The following is a 24,900-nucleotide window of genomic DNA, read 5'->3' as shown; positions in this document are numbered from 1 at the left end:
CACACACACACACACACACACACACACACACACACACACACACACATCGTCCTCCCCCTACTCAGTGCCCTGGGCAGGGGGCTACCTTCGATGCGCTTCTTGAGCCTTTGGCAGCCACGTTCGTAGGCACGCCTCCGTCTGTGCTCCTCAGCGGTCTCATCCTTTACATCCTTACTGTCTTTGCCCTGGGCAGGAGCAGGGGATGGAAGACAGCAGAGCTCACTCAGGACTTAACCAGGCCTGCTTCAGACAGGAAACCCCTACTCCCACGCCAGAGACCAGGCTGGGGAAGGGGCCTCACATGCTCAAGGCCAGGTGGCTCAGATACCCTGGGTCAGCCCTCCCTGTGACCCTGCCTGCCCATCTCAGTCGGCCCACCTCCCTGCTGGAGCGGTGGGGCCACCAGGTAGTGGGAATGAGCTCCTGTAGGCCAGCCTCCTCCACTCGCAGAGGGCTCTTGATGTAAAAGAAGACAACAGACCGGAGCACGTCGAAGCTGGTGGTTGTCAAGGCAGAGCTCCACTCACCAAGGGGTGTATCCTACACCCTCACAAGTTCTCCCTGGGAAGCTCTTCCGAACTCACCTGTCTCCCCATATGCCCACCATATTCTCCTACCCTTAGAGGTACCATTGCTACTATAAGCCAGTCTCCCTCGACCATGAGCCCTGAAAAATAGCTGTGGCCATCAAGTCCACTAAGCCTGATTCCCAGCAAACGTACTAAAAAGGTTTGTCACAGGAACACATGAGGGTGGTGGGGGGAACAGGCTGAGAGAGGGCCTGGCGGCCTCTCCGTCTCCCAGCTGTTTCTAACTCTTGGAGGCTGAAGACCCCACACAAAGACAGCTACCAGCACAGGCTTCCCCACCAGCACCCTCGCTCCTGCAGCACAGTCCTCAACAGTGTTGGGAAGCAGGAAGAGCCAAGTCCCAAAAGAAGATCTCATGGGAACCCCTGCCGTGGGACTCAGATAAAAGTTCGGTGCTGCTTTGGCTACAGCAGTCAGGCCCTGGTGGCGTCTCCACACCTCCACGGAGCCCAAGAGTCGGCAGCCATCTGTAAATCCCTGCTCAGGCTGGCCAGCTGGCCGGGGTCCTTTGCTTTACCCTCTCTGCTCTGTAGAGAGAGTGCTGGGAAGGCTGGGTCCTGGAACAAGGACTCACATACTGCACAGCTCTGGGCCTCTGAGCCTCCCTAGAGACCCCTGGCCAGAGGCTGCCCTCCTTGGCCCCTAATGACCCCAGAGGACACCACGTCTGGCCTGTCTGGCAGCAAGGAAAGGATACAGGACATTGCTAAGCAGAAACTTGCGGGACTTCTCATGCCTCAGGATGGCGATGGTGAGCCGCAGGTAGTGGATCTGTGGGGATGGGGTGCTCAGAGAGGGCGGCTAGGGCCCAGGGGGCCCAGGGGCAGGGGCAGGAGCTCCCACCTGTAGGCTCAGGTCTGGGACGATGGGTGAGAACCGGTAAAGCCGCAGCAGGGACATCATCAATTGCTTGAGGCAATCCTGTACCTCATAGTCCTGGGGGAGAGATGCCGGGCTGCACACCTAGCTGGCAGAGGGCAGGTGCCAGGACAGCCATCTGTGGGTCCTTTCCCAAACCCTCCCTGTACCTCCCCCATCTCGGTGGAGCCTGACATCCTGGCCTGAGGCCTGAAGTCCGAAGCCTCACCTCCATGAAGAGCCACAGGAGGTCGAGGATCTGACGCACCATGGACTGGGCCTGTGCAGGGGTGCCTGCCTCCACGACGCCCCGCAGGAAGCTCATGAGCACAGCCTCTACCAGGTATACCTTGCGCTGCACCAAGGGCGGGCACTGGTGAGGTGGTGGCCTTCTGCCCCTGCCCTGGCATGGGGCCAAGGCCACAGGTATAGGCTTGGGTTCCCTCAAGCAACCCCAAGACACAGATGAGCCCTTCCAGGGTCTGAGACACAAGAAGGGCCGCCGCCCCAGGGCTCCTCTGGCATTTCACACATGCAGTTCCCTTAGCCAGTGATGTCATTACCCCTCAATCTTTTCTCTAGGACATCCCCTGATATCCTCAGCTGGAAGCATCTCCTCTTTCCCTGAGTGACATCCTTGAGGTCTAAGGGCTCTGGTCACATGGGACCCCTGCCAGGTGACGGTGCTGAGACTCATGCGCCTCAGCTTCCCAGCCCCTAGCACCAGCACTTGTGCCACAGCCCACTTCTTCCCCTCTCAAACATCCCCTCACCAGGAGCGGTGCGAAGCGATGGAAGATGTGGGCCAGCGTGAGGAGGACGGTGGGCTGGCCCTGCAACTGCCACTCGGAGCTGTCCTTCTCCACCAGCCGGCCTTCCTATGTGGGGAAGAAAGGACAGTGGGGGTCAAAGGCTGCAGAAGGCCCTCAGCTCACCCGGCCCAGTCCCTGGCTCACCACAGGGTCCAGCTCCACGCTGAGCACTGCCCGGAAGCAGCCCAGCAACTTCTGCGCCCGCACCAGGTCAGCACGGGGTGGGTCCTGCAGGGGCCGGTAACCTGCCACTGGGTAGGTGGCACAGAGTTAAGCCAGCAATACCTGGTCTGTGGCTCAGATACACCCATCCCTCTCCACTGAGATCCCCAAGGAGGGGCCTAGGCTCTAGGGCAGGGCTGTGGAGTCACAAGGCCTGGTCTGCGGCACAGCTCTCTGTCTCTGTGGGGTGCAACTTCTGCCGCTTCACATTCTTATCTGTTCCACACAGCACGGTACCCACCTAATAAGGTTGCCATAGGAATTGTGCCTCCCGGCACCCACCTAAGCTGTACTCGCCCCTCTCCCCTCGGCAACCATGGCCCACCACCAGCCCATAGAACTCCCAGGGCAGGGAGCCCCTCATCCCTGCTTCCTCAAGAGCTTCCAGGCAGTCCACAGACTTCTTCCCAAAAGGATATCGCAAGGGACGGCTGCCAAAGTTGAAGGCCACAGACTCCTTAAAGGAAAGGCTGATGGCTGGGAAGTAGGCCATGCCCAGGCCCCTGGACAAGTTCTCAAAAGCGGTGCCCAGTGACACGCCATTCCTGGAGCAGAAGGGAAGGCCTGTGAGCCCGTGCTAAAAAGGATGTAGCCGAAACAGGCCAGTAAGTAAGGCTCTGTTGCGGCTGTCCACCCTCAGGCTATTAAAGTCGGCCTGGCCCCCTTAAAGGGACTGGGAAGCTGAGGGCAGCTCAGGGAGGTCCCAGAGGCCAGGCCTGTGGGAAGAGGCAGGAGACTCACAGGCAGAAGGACAGAGTGCCATCGTCCAGGTCGATCAGGCAGCTCACGATGTCTCCTGCTGCCCATGCCTGCCAGGGGAGGAGGCCTTACAGACATACAGAAGCCCAGCAGCTTGCCCGCTCTGCCCCCTGGCTGTGTCTCCACTACCCCTCAGGGTAGGTGGCCATATGTACAGAGCACCTGAATCTCTGCCCTCTCCCTTTGCCCTACAGTCTCTCGTGGCTATTTGGTGGCTCCCACCCAAGCTGTGAGGATGAACATGGGGCAAGCGGGTTCCAGGGGTCTTGGCCCTCACCTTGCCATAATTCGTTGTGGTCACATTCCACTTGCGTACCCGGTTGCCATCATAAGCATAGGAGTTGTGTGTATCTCCAACCCCCTCCTAGGGAAGAAGGGTCTGTGAGGTCCAGAGCCCACCAGCCGTCAACCTTGCACCCACAGAGTTCTAGAGAAAAGGGCTGATGCTCTGAGGGAAGGAGTGATTTCCTGGCCTGGGTTGCTATTGTCCTAGGGCAGGGTGGGATGCATTCCTCCTCCAGAGGGCAGTCGGGTTACAGTTCCAAGCAGACCTCATGTGGTCTGGTGGGTTGCCCCCGAGTCCTGATGAGGCCTGCAGCAGCATGTCTCCCTAGGAGGGGGCCTCTCTCACACGTACCTCCTGATTAAAGCGGCAGTTGATAGTGCACCAGCCAATCTGCATGAGTCCCTGAGAGGAGATGAGCACCTCGTAGACCCATTTCCCTGGAATAAACCAAGTCAGGCCTAGCAGATAGAAAAAGACTGCCTCCTGCCTCAGACCTGGGCCCACAGATCCCCTCCCAATAACCTGGGCCACAGCATGGTGGCCAGAGCATGGTCTCACCTTTATACACACACGTGGTTGAGCGGATAGTACCAAAGTTGCTGTGTCCAATCACCTGGGTGAAGAGTAGAGATGGTGAGCCTCCTCTCGGGCACACAGAGTGCCTCCCTAAAGAGGAATGGCCCCATCCTCAACTCGGGTTGTATTGGTGGTGCCTGCCTGTTCTAGCCAATACTGCACTGAGCCTGAACAGGGTGGGAGGGGTGGCAGCATGAGAGGAGGGGTTCATGGCTGTGATGGGAACAGCTTGGGGCTGGAGTTGCACCGAGTAGGTTTTAGGGTTGTATCAGGAGGGTTTGGGGGCTGAGGACTCAATGAGCACATCAGGAGGGGTTTGTGGCTGCAGCCCCATAAAAAAGGATAGAGAGACCAAGGCCACATCAGGAGCAGCTTGGGGCTGTCAGGAGGGGCTTGGACCTGGGGCCTCGCCTTGCCCTCACTCACCCCTAGGAGGTCATCATCCACCAGAAGAAGCCCCTCGAAGCCACCTGTGTGGTCCAGGACCACAGTGGATGGGCCAAGCCGCCCTTCAACCTGTCCTGAAAGGGAGAGGTAGGTGTGGGGTCAGGCAGGGCAGGGCACAGGGTCTGACAGAATGCATAGAGGATACTGTGTTCCCCAGGGCAGCCCCCAGGGCCTCCAGGGCCCAGCCTGGCTCCCCCAATCCCATTCCAGAAGCTGCCACATACCCTGGCTCTCCTCATCCTCATTGTCTACATGTAACAGCTGGTCCAGATGCTCTGGCAGGTTCTGGAAGTTCAGGGGTTTCCTGGGGAGAGCAAGAGGCTGCGAGGGGCCCAAAAGTCCTTGAAACCAGTCAGATGACACTAAACCCCTCTCCTACTCCCTTTCCTCTGAGCTTCGGACAGTGGCTGCCTAGATTCCAGAAAAAGGCTTGTGCCTAGTCCTATATTCTTGAATGCTGGGGGGCGAGGGGGGGTCAGAAGGCTTGACTACCCACTAAACTAAAAAGTACCAGTCCAATGTGGTGTACCTCAGGACTTAAAAAAAAAAAAAGAGCCCTCCCTCAACCTTAATTCCCTCATCTGTAAAAAGGGAACATAGCTGTATGTCAGAGATGCTATGAAGATTCCAAGGCATAATGTGTGCTCCCTGCATGGCCCATAACCTACCCACCCCTAAAGAAGGATCTGTTGCTTTGCCTGGGAGAGGAAGGCTGGGAGAAGTACCAATCCCCAAGGCAGCCTATACCAATGACAGCTAGGCCAGCCCTTGATCCCAGGCCTGTGGTCCCAGCCAGGGAAGTTTATGTTGAATGAGACATGTCTTGGGAGGATGAAGGGCTGAGCCCTCTGAGTTGCTAGCTGGCTCTGTCCTGTACCCACCTGTATAGGAACTAGAGCACCTGGCCTGCCTGTCTGCCATCAGCCCCAGCCAGAGGGGCTGGGGAAATCTGAGTGGCCCCCTTACATACCCAGCACACATGCTCAGAGGAGAAAGGCCTCTGTCTGATGCTGGCCAGCCCTGTCCTGAGTACAGCTGCTAAGAATAGCAGGGAATGGGGTGGCAGTAACTAGCAGGGCTCGAGTAGAACAGAGACCAGTGCCCATCTGGACGCAGCCCACAGACTGCTGGCACCTCTCTGCCACCTCTGATCCCAGCACTTTCTCCTTTCAATGGTCTAGAGGGTAGGCTCTGGAAGGGACATAGATGGGCCAAAGCACCAACTCTCTGGCAAAGTAGCTTCAACTGGCTCAGGAACCACATGTTCCCCAGTTGTGAGCTACTACTCAGCTGCCAGAGGTAGAGAGGCGTGAATCCTCTTCCCCATTCCTACTAACCCCCAAGCCAAGGTCAAGTGGCAGCCATGCAATGGGGTGCCCCACCAGTAGCTTGGAAAGTTCCAGTCAACCTCCTCTCTAAACACCCCAACAGGCCCAGGGATAAAGGCTTCTGTCATGGCAGTGCTTACCGGCCCCCACTTGGGAGGCCTGCTCTAGTTTGCCCGCTCTCAAGAGCAGCTGGGGGCAGCTCAGCCTCAGCGAGTGCCTGCAGCACTGTCCTTTGGCCAACCCAGCACTTGCCTGCCCTTTTTGGATCGCCTACGTCCCAGCCCAGGGCTCTGCATCCACACAAGCACTGACGGATGGCCCTGCCACCTGCTCTCCCTCCTGGCAGCCACAGAAGCAGTGGCAGCAGGACCATTTCTGATATCACATGAGGTAGGGATCAGATGGCCTTGGAAACAGGCCAGGAATGGGGCTGGAGTGGAGGTGGGCAGTAGCTCTCCATAAGTAGGAATCCTATGGCCACCACAGACATTTAAATGGAAGACGCAACAGCACTGCCCTTTGTGGCTGCCCAGAGAGCAGAGATTGTGGAAGGCAGGAGAGCCCAGCTGGTAGGAGGGCTGAGAGATAGGGACACCCATGCCTCACTGCAGGAAGGCAGAATCCACGTGACTCTCTGAAGAAGTAATGTAGCAAGAGTCTTAAAAGTGACTGCAGTTCAAATGCTCCAGCCCATGATTCCAACCCTGGGCATCCTCACAGCGGCACTGTTTACAAAAGCAAAAGCCCCTCTAAACCAGGGCAGTGCTAAAGGCTACAACAGACCCCTGGCCCTAAAAGATGCCCACCAAGATTAATTTGTAATACAGAAAATAAACACTCAGGAGATAATGTTTAATGACAAAGATAGAGTCTAAACTTCCATACACTTTTCGAGGTGTGGGATTGATCCACTATCTCGATGGCAATAATGGTTTAACAGGTTATCTGGATAAAAACTTACTGAATTTTACCCATCAAATACATGTAGTTCATTATATGTCAATTATTTCTCAATAAAACTTTAAAAAGAACTGAAGGTGACAGAAAACTTTTAAAAAAGTCTGTACAGCATAATCCAAACTATACACATCACAAGATAAGAAAAACAGAAAAATTATGCTCAAATGGTCAAGTTAGAACAAGACACACAGACGTTTTTTCTTCTAAGTTTCTGCTCAAGTGCACTTGTAACTTTTTTAGGAACAATAATGTACTCAACTTTCAAGGAAAAGGGGCTTGGTAGGGTCTGCACTTTATAGGTTCAGGTGGCAGCTACAGAGGACTGGGGTGGGACAGATGTGCAGGCAGGTGCATGTGGGGACCAGATGCTGATTGTGGAGTAGGAGTGAGGTGCTCTCCTGAGGACTGAATAGGCACCACTTCCCTAACCTCCACGACACCCTCAGAAAGAAGGTACTAACACGGCCAGAGGAGATGAAGATGCAGAGTCCAGAAGGCAGACTCTCTGGCCAGAGGTCTCACAGCCAGGAGCAGTAGAGGGAGAACAGAACCCAAGCCAGCCTACCCAGAGGCTCTGGGCTGGTCCTTTGGAGTCAGGGGCTACCCACATGGCCATACCTGCTGGTGGCTGTGGTGGGCGCATGCTCAGGAGAGGAAAAGATGCGGTGCAGGTAGTCATTCAGTAGTTTCTCCTGCACAATACCTGTGCCACAGGGCAGAAGAAGAGAAGGGTCACACAGTCAGTGTAAGCTCCTAGACTGGGCTGGCTCTACAGGCTCCTGGTCCTAGGCCAGCCACAGGGGTCACAAGAGCAGTCATGTTGGGTGCGCTGCTCCATCGCGGCTGATGGAGAAGAGCTGGCTCACAGGTACAAGGGGTGCAGCAAGGTTTGGAGCTCACCAGACCTGGGACTTTATCGCCTTTGTTTTTTCCTTCTCCTTCCCTCAACACAAGGAGCCTCCTCCCAGACACGTCAGCCCTTACCTGTGACCCTGGATTTCTCAGCATCTGATGTCAGCCGATAGCTCTTGCGGGAGAAAGACATGCTGGACCCCTTAGATGCCATCCTTCATTTCTTGTGGGCAGCCAGCAGTCCTGGGGGCTGAGCCGGAGGCAGAGCCTATCTATTTGAGGCCAGCCAAGGGCCCCCATACCCACCTCAGTTCTGGGGCAGCAAGAAAGCTTGGGAGCAGGTGAGACCAGGTACATGCACACTCACACACAAACCAACCCGGGGCAAGAAACCAGGGGTTCCCAGCTTCCTACACAGGGCTCCACCATGTTCCAGTGCTCAGCACAGGGCCCAACGGAGAGCAGTTGCCAGATATAGGTTTGTTAAACCAAACTAAATGTCTCAACCCCAGGAAAATCAGACCAAACTGTCCAAAGTGAGGTGGCCTAGAGACAGAGACCCTGTATCCTTCTCAGTTGTAAGCCACACTAGGTCTAGCTCATTCCCAGTAGAGAGAACCCTACACCACATTCCCCAAGTGTGGTCCATCATCCAAGGGCTTGGGGCCATCTCCACCTACAAGTCCTACTGATACCTAAGGCCAGGATCTTCCCTTCTCTTTTCCAAAGGCCTTGTTCCCACTCACACACACAGCCTCTCATCCATCATCTCAGCTCCATCAGAGCACCACCCAGCTATCATTGCAGACCCTGCTGGTCTTCCCAGTGCTGTCCATCCCTTACATGTCATGGTGTTGCTGCAGCTGCAGACGCACTAAGTCGCTGGTAACTGCCTCACTGATCTACAGCTGTGCTGTCCCCAATACAGTAGCCATTAGCCATATGTGACTATTTAAATTTGAATTAAAACATAAAAATTAAGAATTCAACTTCTCAGTTATATTAAGCACATTTCAAGGATTCAGCAGCCACATATGGTTAGTGGTTACTGCACGAGACACTAAAAACAGAACATTTCCGTCATCACAGAAAGTTCTGTTAGCGCTGGTCTACAGCCTGGCCTTCTAGCACTGCCTTAGACTGCACTCCCTTCTCCGCAGCCCAGTTCCTTATCTCACCTCAAACAGGTTCTCCGTTCCCACCACACACCCTTGCCCATTCACAGTCTGCACCACGCCCGCCCCTCGAGAAGGTGACTGTCCCGCCTTGCCGCCTACCACGGGCCCTCCGCTGGCATCCATGACCGCTGCGCCTCTCATACCAGAGTAGGTGCAGGGCAGATTAGACCTGATCACTCATTTGATCAGCAAACCTTCCAGACATCCACTCCGGGTGTCAGGTGCTGAGGACCCAGCTGATAGGCGGACCTTGACTTTGCTCGGGGATTCCCTGCCACGTCGATCCTGTCCAGCCCCGCCGAGGAATCCGGGCTCCGGACCGAACCGACCCCATCTCGGAGCCCAAGGACGCGAAGAGCAGCGCATGTCTCCCCCAGGTCGCCCCCGCCCGGCCCCAAGCTCCGGAGAAACCTTCAGGTCAACTCCAGCCCGGAGTCTCGCATCACAGGCTGTAAGCCCTGAGCTGTGAACACCCTCGCCGGGCCGGCCGCAGGTGCGAGGGAAGCCGCGGGGACCCGCCCGACTCGGAACCCAGCCGCCCCTCACTCACCCCCAGCCTCGGCCGCGGCGCCCCGGCTCACAACATCCGCCCAGCCTCTTGTCTACGGCGCGCCTCCAGGGCCAAACCGCGCGCCTGCCGCGCAGGCGCACCAGTCAGCGCCGGGCGTCCTCGAGGGAGCCCCCTCGCGGCCTCCAGCCGGGTAGTTCAGGGCCTCTGCGTCGCCGGACAGCCCAACCGCCTCTGACCCCCGCCTGCGCAAGAGAAGCACCTAGCCTAGCCGGGTCGGAATGCTATGTACTAACTGGAGCCCCAGGCCGCCTATCCCAACTCCTACCCATACCTGGAGGCCCAGCCCAGAGGTTGCTAGGACATTTGAAAGGCTATCTGCCAAGGTCCCTGCAACCTGTCACCCCCACTTCCATTCAGGCCAGACAGGTCGCCTCACTTACCTTTCCTGGGATGGCACCTGTGGCAAGGCGAGGGGAGCCTCTCTGGGCCCTGCTGCCAGGGGCGTGGGCTGACCTGCCTACAGCTGGGGCAGATAAGACAGCAAAAGGGGAAGGCTGCTTTGAGGCTGGGTCAGGGAACATTTGCCACTTTACGAGGAAAAGCTGAGGCTCAGAAAAGATTTAATATCACACCACCCAGGGGCTCCCCAGCCTCTGGCAGCAATTATGTCCACACTAACTTCCCCTTCAGAGCAATGTGAGCTTCAGGGTGTCTCCATCCCTACCCCAGGGCACATCAAGTGTCCCCACTGAAACTTTCCAGCACCTGCCCACTACATAGGCCAGAGTAAGGGGACTGACATTTCACCCAGGGGGCCTGAGGCCTGGCTCCACCCCCATTCCTGCCACTGGGTCTCAGGTCAGGCTCTAGCAGGCCTGGGGTGGGGGTGTGGAGGCAGAGCCACCCAATCCCGTAGGGACAGGTTTCACAACTTCCCGGATGCGGCTGTGGTGGGTCACAGTGCAGCCTCCAGCCAGGAGAATGGGGTGGTTCCCACTGCTGCTGCTTCTGACACAGTGTTCAAGGGTCCCTGGTGAGTGCCCCGCTCTCTGATCCCCAATTGCCTTCAGGAAGGAGTCAGCCCTAGCTAGGCCCAGCCTGCCATTCAAGCCAGGAGCTCACTTTCCCACTAGGCATGGAGCAATGAGTGCTCTTGGCTTCCTGTGCGGAGCTGGGCAGCCCCTGCCTATTCAGGCCTGAGTTAGAACATCTGTTGTAGCACTGAGGCAGCATTGAAACGGCACAGATGCATGCACACGTGCAGGCAATTATCCCTCATGAGCCTGATCTAACCCTCTAACCTAACATATGCCCTAGAGCTGATGAGAGCTCAGACTTGGACTCAGAATGCCTGGGTTGAGTCTTTGCAGGGTAATTTAACAGCCCTGAGCCTTAGCATTCTCATCTGGGAGATGAAATGAGCCCCATAGGGCAGGCACCACCACCCACTGCTCTCATAAAGTGTAGGTTTTAGACCTGAGCCTAGTACTTTGCCCACTGTTGATAACTACCATGTCTGGGCCTGCTTCTCCCATCCTGTACAGGGGTGTGACCTTTGAACGTACCCACAGGGTCCATCCCCGAGGCCTTGTAGCTTTGATCCCCTGAATGAACCAAGCATGGATGTGCTGATATAAATGCATTGACATGCATGCCCATCCCCACAGGGCAGCGCTCGCCCTTGAATGACTTCCAGGTGCTCCGGGGTACAGAGCTGCAACACCTGCTACATGCAGTGGGGCCTGGGCCTTCGCAAGAACATGTGGCAGATGCTGAGGAGTGTGCAGGGCGTTGCGGGCCCCTACTGGACTGCAGGTGAGTGGCCACAGGACTAGATAAGACTGGGTGGCAGGGGAACCTGGGTGACTCTGTGCCTTGTCCTTCCAGGGCCTTCCACTACAATGTGAGCAGCCACGGCTGCCAACTGCTGCCATGGACCCAATACTCACCCTATACACAGCTGCAACGTTCAGGGCGCTGTGATCTCTTCCAAAAGAAAGGTAAGTGGCTGTGGAGAAGGGTGGGCCATGGATAGGGCTGCTGAGGCCTCAGGACTTACTGACAATGGGTCTCTTGCTCCCAGACTATGTGCGGACCTGCGTCATGGACAATGGGGTCAAGTACCGTGGTACGGTGGCCATCACCACTGGCGGCCTACCCTGCCAGCGCTGGAACCATAGGTTCCCCAATGACCACAAGTAAGACACCTCCCCTCTGTCCTTGCCGGCTGGCTCCTGCCCCCACCCCAACACGCATTGAATTGCTGCTCTCTGCACCAGGTACACGCCCACACTCCGGAACGGCTTGGAGGAGAACTTCTGCCGAAACCCCGACGGGGACCCAGGAGGTCCCTGGTGCTACACGACAGACCCTGCAGTGCGCTTCCAGACCTGTGGCATCAAGTCCTGCCGGGAAGGTAAGCCGCTCTGGGTCCAAACTGGAGTGAGGAACATGCCCACGCCCGTCCACGAACCCACCGGCACTGTCTCTCCAGCCGCTTGCGTTTGGTGCAATGGCGAGGAGTATCGCGGGGCAGTGGACCGCACCGAGTCGGGACGCGAGTGTCAGCGCTGGGACCTGCAGCGGCCACACGCGCACCCCTTTGAGCCCGGCAAGTACGTGTGCGCGGACTCGGCACCTAGGAGGCCAGGCTAGGGGAGGGGCCAGGACTCCAGGGGCTGGACCAGGTAAATAGCAGGGGACAGGCAGTGCCCGAGTCCCGGGGTTTTGTTCATGCCGTGCTACCGCCCTCAGGTTCCTTGACAAAGATCTGGACGACAACTATTGCCGGAATCCGGACGGCTCCGAGCGGCCCTGGTGCTATACCACCGACCCGAAGGTGGAGCGAGAGTTCTGCGACCTCCCTCGCTGCGGTAGGGCACGGGGGCGGGGCCTGGGAGGGCACCCAGGAAACGTGGGGGCGTGGCCTGACTGCGGAAAGAGGAGCGACTGGGCGTGACCCGGAGGTGGACCCACTGGAGTTGGCCTCGGCCTCAGCCCCAGCCCGGGTCTCAGCTCCCGCTCAGGCTCCGACCAGCCTTGGTCCATCCAAGGGTTGGAGGCACAGCCGCGCCACGAGGCCACGACGCTCAGTTGCTTCCGCGGGAAGGGCGAGGGCTACAGGGGCACGGCCAACACCACCGCCGCAGGCGTACCCTGCCAGCGGTGGGACGCGCAGAACCCCCATCAGCATCGTTTTGCTCCGGAGAAATACGCATGCAAGTGAGGTGCGGGCCGCCGCTGGGGGCGTGCTCCTGCGGCGGGGATGTTAGGAGAGGGGTCCTGGGCGGCGCTTGAAGAAAGACGGGGGTCGGGGGAGGGGGGGGCGGGGTTCCAGCCTAAGGCTGGCTGGCGCGCGGGATGGGCCCCACCAAGAGCTGAGGGAAGCGCCCGCCCAGGGACCTTCGGGAGAACTTCTGCCGGAACCCCGACGGCTCGGAAGCGCCTTGGTGCTTTACGTCACGGCCTGGCATGCGCGTGGCCTTCTGTTACCAGATCCGGCGCTGCGCCGACGACGTGCGGCCTGAGGGTAAGGCCCAAGCTGAAACTGGAGGCCTGGAGCGGGAGGGCTGGGGCGAGAACTCGCCAATAGCCATCCCCGCCCGTCACAGACTGCTACCACGGCGTGGGGGAGCAGTACCGCGGCTTGGTCAACAGGACCCGAAAAGGTGTCCCGTGCCAGCACTGGTCCACAGAGATGCCACACATGCCGCAGTGAGTCGGCCCGCGCGCCCGGCCCCTCCCCTGCAGAACCCTAAAGCGGTGCGCCGTAGCCTCTCCAACTGGAGCCTGGCAGGGTCAGGATTACCTTGCTAGGATTTTACTCCCTTGCCCACTCAGGTTCACACCCACCTCTGCCCCCCACGCGCATCTGGAGGAGAACTTTTGCCGGAACCCGGACAGGGATAGCCATGGGCCCTGGTGCTACACTACGGACCCGGGTACTCCGTTCGACTACTGTGCACTGCGACGCTGCGGTAAGTGACCCTCCCTCGGGGCCCCGCCCCCAGCCTCCACCAATGAAGGCTGGCTCCCTCAATGCAGGTGAATTGGTTCTTTCAGATGACGACCAACCACCGTCCATCCTGGAGCCCCCAGGTATGCACTTGGACCAAGTGTGGGTTGGGGTCTCTTTGGGGCCTTCCATCTAGTTGGGAGTTTCCCGCGGCCCATCCTGTCCCCCAGACCAGGTGGTGTTTGAGAAGTGTGGCAAGAGGGTGACCCGCCTGGACCAGCAGCGCTCCAAGCTGCGTGTGGTGGGGGGCCAGCCTGGGAACTCGCCCTGGACAGTCAGCTTGCGCAATCGGTGAGGCACACTGCCTCTCCTCAAGAGAGGAGCTGAGGATATATCCTCCGTGCTAATGCCAGGGGAGTGGGAACCTGTCCCTGGCCTCAGAGGTCCTGGCCAAGAGATGGCAGGTCCAGCCTGTGTCCCAGAACTCACGGTTTTCTCCTAATCTCTACTCCTCCAGACAGGGCCAGCATTTCTGCGGGGGTTCCCTAGTGAAGGAGCAGTGGGTACTGACGGCCCGGCAGTGCTTCTCCTCTTGGTGAGCCTCCCTTGGATTTGGGGACCCAGTCCCACCCCCCTGCCTTCCTCTTCTCCTTAGCCACCTTTCCCAGGTGAGCCTTGGGGCAGCAGACTGCGTGTCATGACTGATCTAGCAGAGCTTCTCCCCCAGCCATATGCCTCTCATGGGCTATGAGGTGTGGTTGGGCACCTTGTTCCAGAACCCACAGCCGGGAGAGCCAGGCCTGCAGCAGGTCCCAGTGGCCAAGATGGTGTGTGGGCCCTCTGGCTCCCAGCTTGTTCTGCTCAAGCTGGAGAGGTGTGTGACAAGTCAAGAAGGTGTGAGGTGGGGCTGACCCTTGGGGGCTCACATCCTGAGTGCCCTCATTTCCCATTAAAGACCTGTGACCCTGAACCAGCGAGTGGCACTCATCTGCCTGCCCCCCGAGAGGTATGTGGTGCCACCAGGTACCAAGTGTGAGATCGCAGGCTGGGGTGAGACCAAAGGTAAGAAAAAGCACAGCACAGCGGCATGGACTACCCCAGGCCAGGAGGCCTAGCCTCAAATTCTATCCAGAGGCCCTCTCCTTCCCATTCCTCTCACTGTAGGTACAGGGAATAACAAAGTCCTAAATGTGGCCTCGCTGAATGTCATCTCCAACCAGGAATGTAACATCAAGCACCGAGGACGCATACGGGAGAGTGAGATGTGCACTGAGGGACTCTTGGCCCCTGTGGGAGCCTGTGAGGTCTGTACCAGGGTCCCATTCCCAGCTCAGGGAGGGTCTGGGAAGCTGAAAATGGGCTACTTTATCCACAAGGGGGCTAGTCTCTGCCTTGGCCTAGGGCTCTCTTACCAGTTCTTCCATCTACCAGGGTGACTACGGAGGCCCACTTGCCTGCTTTACCCATGACTGCTGGGTCCTGGAGGGAATTATAATCCCCAACCGAGTGTGCGCCCGGCCCCGCTGGCCAGCCATCTTCATGCGTGTCTCTGTGTTTACGGACTGGATTCACAAGGTCATGCGGCTGGGCTAGGCCCAGCCTTCAATCCCATTTACTTTGGAGAGAGAACAAAGGTTGTTGTCAGACATAAAGCTGCCTCTCCTCTTTACACCTGTGCAGGATGCTTCTTAGCCTCTGCTAGGAAATCAGTTGCTGTATGCACGTGGTTCAAGCCCAGCATAGCTGGGTTAGGAGACCTGGTTTTTAGGACTACCTTAGCCTGTGGCCACTGTGGAAGAGCAGGGCCTCACTAGTTCCCTAGACAAATTGGTGGTAAGAGAAGGGTGGTGTAGGGCAGTTTCTAACAGAAGGAGCTGTTGCAGAGACAGCTAGCCTGGGAGTATCCCAGTTGGCCCTGACAGGCAGCAGCTGAGCCTCTCACTGTCCCCTCCCTCTCACATTGGAGGTAGGTGAGGTCCTTAAGGTTACCACACCCAGAGCCTATGGTCTCTCAACCCCCAGGGTGAGGCTGGAGTTAGGGATAGCTTGGTACAAAGTACCAGCAGGAACCAGATTCTGTGTCCTCATTTATTATGACTGTATAGCCTACATTCCTCAGCTCACCCATCCAAGGAGTCCAGAGCCCAGGAATCCTCTTGCCGATCTGCCAGACCCTGGGGCTCTCCAAGAGGAAAGTGTGGCTTATGCCAACCAGCTCATGCAGGGAGGCATGGCTTCAGCTGCCCAAGTGCGTGTGCAGCCAAAGCACAGCATTCATGAAGCTGTCTGACTCCACCTCCACTTCTGAAAGTGCATGGGTGCTTTTGGGATAGAGCAGGAGCCTGTAGTGGTCGGGCAGCAATGTTTGAGATTGGACAGCTCTCCCTGCTCACCTGCCCACCAGCTGCCAGGGCTGTCCTGATGCACTCACCGAACAGGCACGTTCCGGGCCTTGAGGGCACGGTAATACTCCATGCCTTGCTTGAAGGGCACACGCCGGTCCTCCTGGCCTAGCATCAGTAGTAGCGGTGTCTTCACCTGGGGATGTGGGGAGTGGTAGTGAGCAGGGCCCCAAGGCTCTGGACAGATTGGCAGCACACTGGGCAGAAGGAGGGATGTATACCTGAGGGGTATACTTGATGGGTGACTTGTCCAGCATCTCAGCCCACACGCTGACGTCTGGCAGGCAGTCACTGCTGTAGGGGAAGCCAGCCTCCACCACGCACCTGCAAGAGACTGCGCTGATGCAGCCCCAGGAGCCCTGAAGCATGTAGGGGCTCCATGGAGGTATGAGGTGAGACAGAGAAGGGCAGGGACCTGTGGAGCACACTCACCAGTCAGGGATGTCAGTGGAGCCCATCATGGAGGCAATGTTGATCACAGGGTTCCTCACTACACAGGCACTGTAGGTCTCAGGATACTGACCAATCAAGTGGCAGGAGAGGAAGCCACCATGGGAACCACCCATAAGAGCTACTCGGTCAGCATCAAAGTGTTCCTCCCGGAGCACCTGCTCTACTGCAAACTACAGGGTGGGGCAGAGTGTGCTGCAGCCAGCTGCCCACCCAGCTGAATGGAGCACACCCTAACGGTTTACCCCCCAGCCCCTGCTACCTGGACATCCTTCACATCCTGGTGGCCCACGTTGCCGGGAAGGGAGAGGATGCTGTCCTGGCCAAAACCCGTAGAGCCACGATAATTCACTGGAAGCCAGAGAGGAACCAGACAGGGTGATTAAGGGACATTCCCAGCCCTCTGGACACTCTTTTCACCCATCTGTGAAGTAGGCTTTGAGGCCAGCTGTACCACAGACTGTCAAGGTGAAGGGGCCAAGAGATTTGAGGCTGTTGCCCAGTGACCACAGCACTTTCCATGGAAGTCCCCATGGAGCCTGAGGCTGGGCCACGCCAGTTCCTGGTGATGGTTGCCAGGTCCAGGCTGCAGAGAAGCCTGGACACTAGGGTGGTACCTATGATGCTTGTACAAACCAGACCACTCCATCACCCTCCACAGCCTTACCACCGCCACAGCGCCCTGCTCACTCACCTAAGAGTACTGCAAAACCCATTTTGCAAAGCATGGCTGGGAACAGCATCCAGGCAGTGACAAAGGATGAATGGGGTCCCCCTGCAGACATGGAGCAGAGGGTGAAAGAGCCAGCTAGGACGAGTGATGAGAGGGCAGGGGCTCCTAGACCAGGTGCCTACCATGGGGCATGACGACCATGGGCACTTGGGTCTTATCTGGAGGGTTGCTGGGCTGTAGAAGGATTGCTTCAAAGTCAAGGCCAACTGCAGGGAAAAGACAGCAGTCAGCAGAGCCAGTCCTGCTGCCCAGGGGCTTCCTGAGCTGTAGCTGCAGCTACCTGAGCTGTAGCTGTAGCTGGGGCTGACCTCTGGAAGAGTGATCTGGCCAAGGTAGCCTGCACTGAGACACTTGGACCCCAGGAGTCACACTCCTGCCCTAATCAAGGACCCCAATCAGTTGGAACAGCATTTTGGATGAGGGGTGGCCAGAGACCTCAAATAAGGCCTGTCTTCTTTGAGCCTTGGTTTCCCTACCGCAGAGGATTTGGCCTGGTGATGCCCAGCCCTGATACCCAGAGTAGGTGTCCAGATACCCAGAGTAGGTGTCCAGATACCCAGATGCTATTCCCCATAACCATGCCTAAGAGGAACAGAAAATCTCTTAGAGGTAATCCCAAGAAACCCCACAATGTGAGACCGGAGGCAAGAACGGTGACCACAGAAGCCGTGTGCTGGGGAACTTGGAGAAGGTGTCCCTCTGCCATGGCCCAGCTCACCATACTGCACATTCTCTTGCTCTGGCGGTGGCTGCAGTACCCGGATGGCCCAGGAGATGTCCGGAATAGGCTCAGCCTCCTCCAGGGACACCCACAATACTGCCTGCTCCTTCCCTGCAGGAGGCAGGAACCCAACTTTCTGCCAAGGGGAAAGAGTGTGTCATAGGTGGTCTGGCTGCCTCCCTGCCCTTCTACCTCTGCCCAGGGTGGGAGGTGGGCAGCTCTCACTATGCTTGGGCCTTCTACCCACCTCCAGAGGGTATATCCTCCAGAGAGACTCCTGTTGTGAGCTGGTATATACAGAGGCACAAACACGCACACACCTCCCTTCTGAGCCTTTAGGTTCTACTGTCTCCTTGTGCTCTGCTACGTCAGAGTATTGGCCACTTTCCCAGGCACCCTGTTCTTTATAGAGCAGACCTACACCTGGTAGTTCCAAAGGGTGCCAGACCTTGTGGACCATCCTGGGCCTGCGTCTTGGTCTCTCAAATGCTAACCAGCCATAGTCAGACTCAGGCCAGTTCTCTGACCTAGGGAGCTCTGCCTACTCAGAACCCTCACCTCCTGGTCTGGGGCCCACCAACACTCACCAGGCTTGGGGGCAGGCTGGGCGTGGAGAACTGTGCCACCATGAGGTCCCGGTCAATTGCCAGCAGCTTCCAGCTTCCACCAGAGCCCCCTGGAGAAGGCAGATGCTACCACCTTTCCCACCCACTCCCTGCATAACCAGAGTCCCAGGCTGGTGGCTGTATTCCAAGGTGTCCCTTTTACCTTGAGAAGCAAAGGGATACCCACAAAAGGACACCCTACTGCACATAGCCATGGGCGAGCCTCCTGCTTAGTCCCTTGTTCATCCAGCAGATGCTAACTAAGCCCAGGGACTGCCAGATCTGGGGACACAACAGACTTCCATGGCACGTCCACCCACCACTTAATGACTACAGTCTTCAACGCTGGCAGCTAGGCCTGGGGGGTTGGAGTGCTGCTGATTCTGGGCAGTGGGGTCCAAGGAGATTCGTAAGCAGGGAGTGTATCATGCAATACAGTTTAGGAACAATACTTTGAAAGCTTTGTGGAGGAATGACTATTGTCAGGGCAGGCATAGAACTCAAAAGACATTTTAGTGGCAGCGTCACAGGCCCACATAAGAGGAAGATGAGGGAGCCAACACAGGGTTCCTCATGGGCCTTGGGATGGCAGAGCCGCCTCTGAGGTTTTGGAGGCCAGGGAAGGATGACTCTGGCAGATCTTGGCAAGAGAAAACTTTGTAGGTTTGAGGAGCAGGGGTGTGCGGAAGCAGGGCCGGGATGTGCAGAGCAGAGTGGAGAAGGGAGGCAGTCTGTTGGCTGGGAAGGTCCTGCATGGTCAGGGTCCTTGAGAGATGCAGTAAAGGCTGCAGAACAGTCAGTCAGCGGTGCAGAGTGGCCCAGAGTGCCACTACTGCCCCATGTGCTGGAGTCCCAGTCCCACCCCTGGCCTGGCTGGCTTGCTCACCAGCCCTGCTCACCAGCTGTCAGGGAGGTCACAGTGCCCATCTGGGTGTCCACAACAAACAGGTCCTGAAGCAAAGGGGAGCCCACATGTGGCACCACATCCAAGAGCCCTATGAGTCCCTCTCCCACCTCCTCTCTTAGGGACCTGTGGGCCAGGGCAGGGCTGTAAGCAATTATGGCAATAGCTCCTCAGTGCAGTAAGTAGTGGCTTGAAGGCCTGGACTCAAATCCCAGCCCCATCACAACTTGCTGCCTGACTCTGGGCAAGGCAAGGAATGCCTCCGAGTCCCTGAAGTAGCACGAGGAACAAATGATATCACACTCAAAAGTCTGGCACACTGTAGGTGTCTCCACCCAATTCCTGGGAGAAAGCCTCTGTCCCATCTCTGTCAGTTCCCTGTATAGTGTTTGGGGACCCACCCTAGTGGCAGCCCCCTTGTTCTCCAGCTGGAAATGCCTGGGAGAAGGGGAATCACACATTTGCCTCAGGAGGAAAGGCCAAGGGTTCTGTCATGGGGCACCAGGGCAGGCAGCAGCCTTCTCAAGAAAAAGTAAGTCCAGGACAGGGGCAGGCAGGGAAGGGACTTGCAAGACCTTATGGCTAGGAATTCCAGCTAGCAGTGTGCATATGCTATGCCCCAGGCCCAGGGCTCCTGGAGGTTGGTCAGAGAGTCTGCCTCTCAACACAGGGCCCCTTACCTGCCGGCTACGCTGAGCTGAGTCAAAAACCACTCTCTGGCTGTCAGCTGACCAGCATCCCAAAGGCAGAAGGCTGCAGTAGATCCCAGAGAAGTCCTCTGCAAAGATGGGAGGGCTGAGGGCTATATCTGGCAGTGGAGGTATGGGAGGTCAAGACTATGAGGCAGGCTGGGCTGCTGAGGAATTCACAAGAGGCCCCTGCAGCTGTGACAGAATGGCAGTCTTACACATGGGGATACCCTAGGTGATGAGGGGGTGCCTGAAGAGGGGGCTGGGGGTGGACACCTCTGAGGACCCAGGAGAGGCAGAGTTCAAGAGCTTCTGAGAGAAACCATAGCTGCTTGGAAGAAAAGCACTGGCTCTCCTATGAACTGCTCTTATTGGGTCTCTGATAGGGACCAAGTGCTGTAACCAAGATGACACCTTTCTGTCCATTATGGTGTTTAGCAGAGTGCCTGGCAAAGAGGGCTGAATAAATTCCATACTTCAACATCACTCATTTAACCCTCACTACAATGCTATAAAGAAGCACAGATCCATCCCCACACAGATAATAAATGAAGCTCAAAGAGGTGAGGACACCACCCAAGGACCCATAGCTAATAAGGAACAGAGGTGGGATTCAGACCAGATCCCCACCACTGTATCCCTGCAACCCCAAAAGAAGATAAAGACAACATATCTTGTTCACTGGACCCCTGGAACTGAGCAGGTGTCCTGAACAAAGAGACTATAATCCCTCAGGTCCTTGGGATGGTTCAGGATCCCAAACAAAGCAGTGAACACTTGAGACTGTGACCAGACCCTGTTGGCCAAGAGCCACCCACCCAGAGACCCCACTGACTCAAAGGCTTGGATGGGACAAACGCTAGGGTGGGGACTGGGAGTGGAACAATGCAGTACCCTTGAGCTTGGAGCATTTCAAGTAGGACATTCCAACCTAGTGCACTTTCTGAGACCCCACTGGAACAGAGGATTTAACCAGCCACTGGAAACATAAGGTCTACCGAGGAGCTGCAGCACGGGGATGAAACCATCTAAATCCCCTGCCAGCTTGGGCCACTCTGATCTCAGCTTTGGTCCAGCTGACTTCCTTCTATCAGAACCGCTCCCTATGGTGATGGCCCCACTCCCTGTGCAGGCTGGTCATGGGGCTGGCCCGACAGGGAGGGATACTTCAGACGGAACCCTGGAAAGAAGAGCTGAGGCAGCTGGCCCTGCATGCAAATGACAGATGGAGGGAAAACAGAACTGCAGGCTTCACTGCATCCACCCAAAGACACACCCCTTACCTCCCAGCTGCCGAGGCACGACGTCCACCACCACTGAAGTCACCTTGGTATACCAGTCGTACTGCAAGAGAACACCCTGGTCAGGCCCACCAAGGGACTGGCAGCATCCTGAGGGCCCAGAGCTCTGTACCCATCCTCTTCTCTGATAACCCTGGGTAGCCTCAGGGGAGGGGAGGACCTGAGACAAGTCCAATGTATCTCCTTTCTGGTGACCTGGACAGACATCTGGAGGGGCCTCTGACTTTCACAGGGAGCCCAGAGCTCTTCTTGGGGAAGGACTAAGACTCTAACTGCACACTTTATCCTAGCCCCTTGCAGAGCCTGGCCGATGAGAAGAAAAAGGAGGAGCATTCTCGTAGACAGAGGGTGCTCCAAGGTGGTGAGTCCTGACAGCAAAGCCCCCCCCCCCCCCCATGCCAGCATGCTTAGCCTCCAGGGACTGGCCCTGGGAAGACAGGCAGAACTCACAACATCACAGCACCCAGGACAGAAGGGTGCCCATGAGGGGCCCGTGAGGAGATGAAGCTGACCCTTCTGCTCTCATCCACCATCCCTTCCTCTTGCTGACCACTCCCCGCCCACCTCCAGCTCACCAGACATAGCTGACTACATTGATGATGGGGGACCAGCGATGGGTACTGCAGGTAGATGACGCGACACTGGTCTGGGCTCAGCCGGGGAGAGGACACAGCCAAAGAGTCATCTGAGAGAAGCTCTAGACCAGATGAAAATGTGAGCATCATGCAGGCTGGCAAGGCCAGCGTGTGTCAACAAAGCACAGGTGGGCACCAGCACTTACCACACTGACCCCCGGTGAGGTCCACGTAGTAAAGGGCTGACCTGGAATCACCAGAGAGACACTCAGCTTCAGAACCAGCCTGAGCTGTGAGGCCCCCTGTCGTGCTCTGCTTCCTCACCTGCGATTGGTGCAGAAGCGGATGCCCAGCCTGAAGGGCTCATGCCACCAACCTACAAACACCACACCTGTGTCTCCAGGGGCCCAGAATGCCTGTAAACAAAACCCCAGGGCAAGTGTGAACAAGGATCAGTGGCTCAAGCAGGGCCCCCCAGACTCCAGGAGTGGGGTAGGCCAAGTCAGTGCTAACCTGTCCAGGGGACACACTCTCAGGGACCCCCTCAAGCACAGAGATGTTGCCGCTCTCAACATCCAGCACGCAGAGCACAGGAGTGCTTTTGGAAACCATGTTTTCTCCCCAGTCTTCGTAAAACACAAACTGATCCCCCTAAGAACACAAGACACTCAATGTCCAGCCTGTCTTGCCTGCCCCCTAGAAGTCAGCGCCCCCCCCCCCCCCCCCCCAGTTCTGGCAGGCACAATGTGGGCAGGGAGCACGCTGAGCCCTAGGCTGCCCAGAAGGGCCTTCTTGGACTGGCCATGAACATGAGCACCTTGACAGCCTGGTCTGGCTTCTTCGGCCTGGCCATTTCATCATCGCTGCCACTGATGTCCAAGGCTTTTGTCTGAAAGAAGGACTCAGCCTTGGGGCGCTTCTTCTCTGCCACATACAACAAGTGTGTCTCTGAGTGCGACCAGGACAGGCAGCCAAAGCAGTCTGGGTGCAAGGAAGGCTGATCAGGGGGAGCCCTGGGCTATGGCTGCCCCTCCTGTCCACCCTGTCTGCTCACCAGCCAGCTGTCTCACCGTCCTCATACACAAGCCCATGTTTCTCCAGCAGCGACAGGTTGAAGCTCTTGAGCTTCCGGTTCTTCTCCCAGACCTGAGGACATCTGGGCATCAGGTTACCTGTCCCCCTCCCCACAACAGAACCTCATCTGTGGGACTGAGCCCCCAGTTGCCCACGACCTGGTCTCATGCAGACTCACCTCCAGGAACTGCTTCTCCTCCCCAGGGCTCGTGCCTCCAGCCTTGCGCAGCACAGCTTTCATGGCACCTGAAGGAGAGTCTCTGCTCAGCAGCCTGAAGAGAACACAGGTAGCAGTTCGGGATTATACAGTGATAGCCCCATCCTGCCCCCTTATTGACCACAACCTCTTAGACAAGATTCTTGACACTTTGGTCCCACATCAGCCCCTGCAGCCCTTCTAGCTCCACCATGGCAGCTGGCCTTGCCTCTCCTGCCTGGTGCAGAGGCTGTACTCTCCCCAGCCTCCCTGAAGCTTCATGGGCTCTAGTCCGGGCCCAAATGTGGACAAAGCCTCCAGTGCTTATCAGGCCATGTTACTGAGCTTACAAGGGGCAAGAACCTGGCTCCTGGCCTCCCTTCAGGCCCCTACCTGCACCAAGACACATGGTACACAAGGCTTTCACAAAAGGTTTGCAGATGGCTATGGTTTTGCCCACAAGCTTCTTCCCTCAAACTTACTCCCCGCGGGTCTCCACACTGTTGCCTGCAGGCCCTGAGAACACCACTGAATCCCCGTCGTGGAACACCAGGTACTGGCGGCAAAATCGGATGTTCTCCATGCGTTCCAGGTCCCTCTGTGTCCACTCTGTGAGGACAGGCATGAGACTGCTAACAAGACTGACCAGTCCCAGTACAGGCTCCTCTCAACACTGCCCCCACCCTAGGAAGGCCCAGCCCACCTCCCCAGTCTGTCTCCAGATATACTGGATGCAGGATGGACAACACTTGGCCACAACTCAGGTGTAGGCCTGAGCCGATGGCATGTCAAGAGAGAAATCACTACTGCTCCCAGTAGCCACCACCTCCACTCTAGAACTTGACAGGAGCCAGGCACGTGTAGGGGATAGGTTGAGGGGGTGAGCCTACAAGGCCCACACCATGTATCCCGGTCTGAATTCTACTCCCACACGCTCAACTCATGCAATCAAGGGCACCATGCCAGAACATACCAAGCAGCGTCCCCCATACACCTGTATGTAGGGTGTGCACCCTGAGGGGTGCACCCTCCCACCCCTAAGTCCACGTTCTCCAAGCCCTGTCTTCTTCCACACACTCGTGTGCACTGTCAAGCATAAAGCCCTGCACATCTCCCTTCTCTCCACGAGAGCGCACGGCCCCGGAATGGGCCTGCCACTCGATTCCCCTCCATACACACACCGGTGTGCACCGTCCGATAGCGGCCCCCGTACTGCGTGGTGACATCCGGGCCCAGGCAGGCGGCGCTCAGCGCGGGTTGGCGGCTAAGACCCCGGTACAGCGCCACCGCCTCCTCGGGCTCGTTCAGCAGCACCTGCGCAGGGGACACACCAGGGTCAGGCCCGGCTCGGGCTGCAGGGGCCACGGGCACCGCGGGCCGAGCCCTCACCTGGCGCTCCATGATTACCGCTCGGCCGCCGGGGCGGGACGGGGCGGCACGTGCTGGCGCCCGGAAGTGAGGCTCCGGGGGGCGGAGCCAGGAACGGCCCCGCCTGTTGAGCCACCGAGCATAGTTGGGGGGGGGGGCGGGTGTTCTGACGAATGGGCGAGGACCCTAAGCAGAGGGGCGGAACCTCAAGGGTGAGGACGCGAGTTCTGTGAGTGAGTCGTCTGAGCTTTGGACCCGGGAGTCCGGGAGGGTGGGGGCAGGTATCTGGAGGAAAGGAACAGGCATTTCCGGGAGGGCGAACTGGTCTTAGGCCAAATCCCAGACCTGGTACTAGGAGAGGAGGAAATGAAGTCTCTGAGTAGAGGGGCTGGCTCTAGGAAACGGAATACAGGATCGATCTGTAGGCAGTGCGGGGCCTGTGAGCAGTTACGTGGCTCGAGCGAGGAGGTGAGGTCTGAGTCGGGAATAGCCAGTGAGGTGAAAGAAGCTAGGTCGGACGGGGGTGGGCCCTAAGAAGGACAGGGCTT

General features: G+C 57.5%; 3 protein-coding genes across 14 annotated transcripts in view; 1 reads left to right on the top strand and 2 right to left on the bottom strand.

The window, feature by feature from the left end:
• RNF123 (ring finger protein 123) overlaps window positions 1-15,872 on the bottom strand; it is a 36,883-nt gene extending 21,011 nt beyond the window's left edge. For 3 of the 7 annotated variants that reach the window (XM_040445375.1, XM_040445374.1, XM_040445376.1), the window contains exons 1-17: window positions 9,419-9,540; window positions 7,823-7,940; window positions 7,457-7,541; window positions 4,775-4,854; window positions 4,530-4,624; window positions 4,086-4,140; window positions 3,879-3,964; window positions 3,519-3,605; window positions 3,224-3,291; window positions 2,902-3,027; window positions 2,405-2,519; window positions 2,222-2,326; window positions 1,678-1,803; window positions 1,434-1,526; window positions 1,288-1,361; window positions 379-496; window positions 86-185 (exon numbers count right to left, since the gene is read on the bottom strand). In XM_040445375.1, coding sequence (XP_040301309.1) covers window positions 86-185; window positions 379-496; window positions 1,288-1,361; window positions 1,434-1,526; window positions 1,678-1,803; window positions 2,222-2,326; window positions 2,405-2,519; window positions 2,902-3,027; window positions 3,224-3,291; window positions 3,519-3,605; window positions 3,879-3,964; window positions 4,086-4,140; window positions 4,530-4,624; window positions 4,775-4,854; window positions 7,457-7,541; window positions 7,823-7,904 — 1,495 coding nt within the window. In that variant the 5' untranslated portion in view covers window positions 7,905-7,940; window positions 9,419-9,540. Of the gene's footprint in view, window positions 1-85; window positions 186-378; window positions 497-1,287; window positions 1,362-1,433; window positions 1,527-1,677; window positions 1,804-2,221; window positions 2,327-2,404; window positions 2,520-2,901; window positions 3,028-3,223; window positions 3,292-3,518; window positions 3,606-3,878; window positions 3,965-4,085; window positions 4,141-4,529; window positions 4,625-4,774; window positions 4,855-7,456; window positions 7,542-7,822; window positions 7,941-9,117; window positions 9,233-9,279; window positions 9,398-9,418; window positions 9,541-9,819; window positions 9,884-15,765 lie in introns of those variants that run through there. The other 4 variants (XM_040445370.1, XM_040445373.1, XM_040445371.1 and 1 more) reach the window with 4 other exon arrangements.
• On the top strand, window positions 10,310-15,003 carry MST1 (macrophage stimulating 1). Of its 6 annotated transcripts, none has more exons than XM_040445383.1 (18): window positions 10,310-10,412; window positions 11,047-11,194; window positions 11,267-11,379; window positions 11,463-11,577; window positions 11,659-11,795; window positions 11,874-11,990; window positions 12,134-12,252; window positions 12,433-12,601; window positions 12,778-12,908; window positions 12,972-13,093; window positions 13,220-13,356; window positions 13,442-13,477; window positions 13,565-13,685; window positions 13,852-13,929; window positions 14,062-14,208; window positions 14,290-14,396; window positions 14,499-14,638; window positions 14,766-15,003. In XM_040445383.1, exons 1-18 carry the CDS (start codon window positions 10,319-10,321, stop codon window positions 14,925-14,927), a joined length of 2,193 nt encoding a protein of 730 aa, XP_040301317.1. In that variant the 5' UTR covers window positions 10,310-10,318; the 3' UTR covers window positions 14,928-15,003. The 6 variants fall into 6 exon arrangements, with proteins under 6 accessions (XP_040301317.1, XP_040301316.1, XP_040301313.1 ...); XM_040445382.1 differs by having other exon boundaries at window positions 12,417-12,601; window positions 12,991-13,093; XM_040445379.1 differs by having other exon boundaries at window positions 11,874-11,994; window positions 12,875-12,908.
• APEH (acylaminoacyl-peptide hydrolase) lies at window positions 15,404-24,468 on the bottom strand. The gene is made up of 22 exons (XM_040445377.1): window positions 24,374-24,468; window positions 24,166-24,298; window positions 23,467-23,593; window positions 22,967-23,060; window positions 22,785-22,860; window positions 22,532-22,695; window positions 22,228-22,365; window positions 22,039-22,130; window positions 21,921-21,961; window positions 21,715-21,836; window positions 21,122-21,182; window positions 19,830-19,927; window positions 19,145-19,196; window positions 18,228-18,316; window positions 17,638-17,776; window positions 17,042-17,125; window positions 16,881-16,961; window positions 16,449-16,537; window positions 16,169-16,359; window positions 15,958-16,060; window positions 15,766-15,872; window positions 15,404-15,676 (listed from the first exon to the last, which is right to left on the bottom strand). The coding sequence occupies exons 1-22, from the start codon at window positions 24,383-24,385 to the stop codon at window positions 15,571-15,573; spliced, it is 2,199 nt and encodes a 732-aa protein (XP_040301311.1). The 5' UTR covers window positions 24,386-24,468; the 3' UTR covers window positions 15,404-15,570.
• Between the last annotated feature and the right edge of the window lie 432 nt (window positions 24,469-24,900).

The sequence above is a fragment of the Herpailurus yagouaroundi genome, unplaced genomic scaffold (assembly GCF_014898765.1).
Source record: "Herpailurus yagouaroundi ecotype Mexico unplaced genomic scaffold, PumYag 193, whole genome shotgun sequence".
Lineage (NCBI taxonomy): Eukaryota > Metazoa > Chordata > Mammalia > Carnivora > Felidae > Herpailurus > Herpailurus yagouaroundi.
The sequence above is the reverse complement of the archived record's forward strand: the minus strand, read 5'-3'. Positions and strand labels throughout refer to the sequence as shown.

Excerpts from the sequence above, each read along its gene's own strand:
- APEH (XM_040445377.1), bottom strand. Across the intron at positions 16,538-16,880 it reads GGGTTTTGCAGTACTCTTAG|TGAATTATCGTGGCTCTACG; the intron begins GTGAGTGAGCAG and ends TCTGGCTTCCAG. Across the intron at positions 15,677-15,765 it reads GCCCGGAACGTGCCTGTTCG|GCTCCTGCTCTATCCCAAAA; the intron begins GTGAGTGCATCA and ends CGACCACTACAG.
- MST1 (XM_040445383.1), top strand. The coding sequence starts at position 10,319 with ATGCGGCTGTGGTGGGTCACAGTGCAGCCTCCAGCCAGGAGAATGGGG. Across the intron at positions 12,602-12,777 it reads CCGGAGAAATACGCATGCAA|GGACCTTCGGGAGAACTTCT; the intron begins GTGAGGTGCGGG and ends GCGCCCGCCCAG. Across the intron at positions 13,357-13,441 it reads CTGTGCACTGCGACGCTGCG|ATGACGACCAACCACCGTCC; the intron begins GTAAGTGACCCT and ends TGGTTCTTTCAG.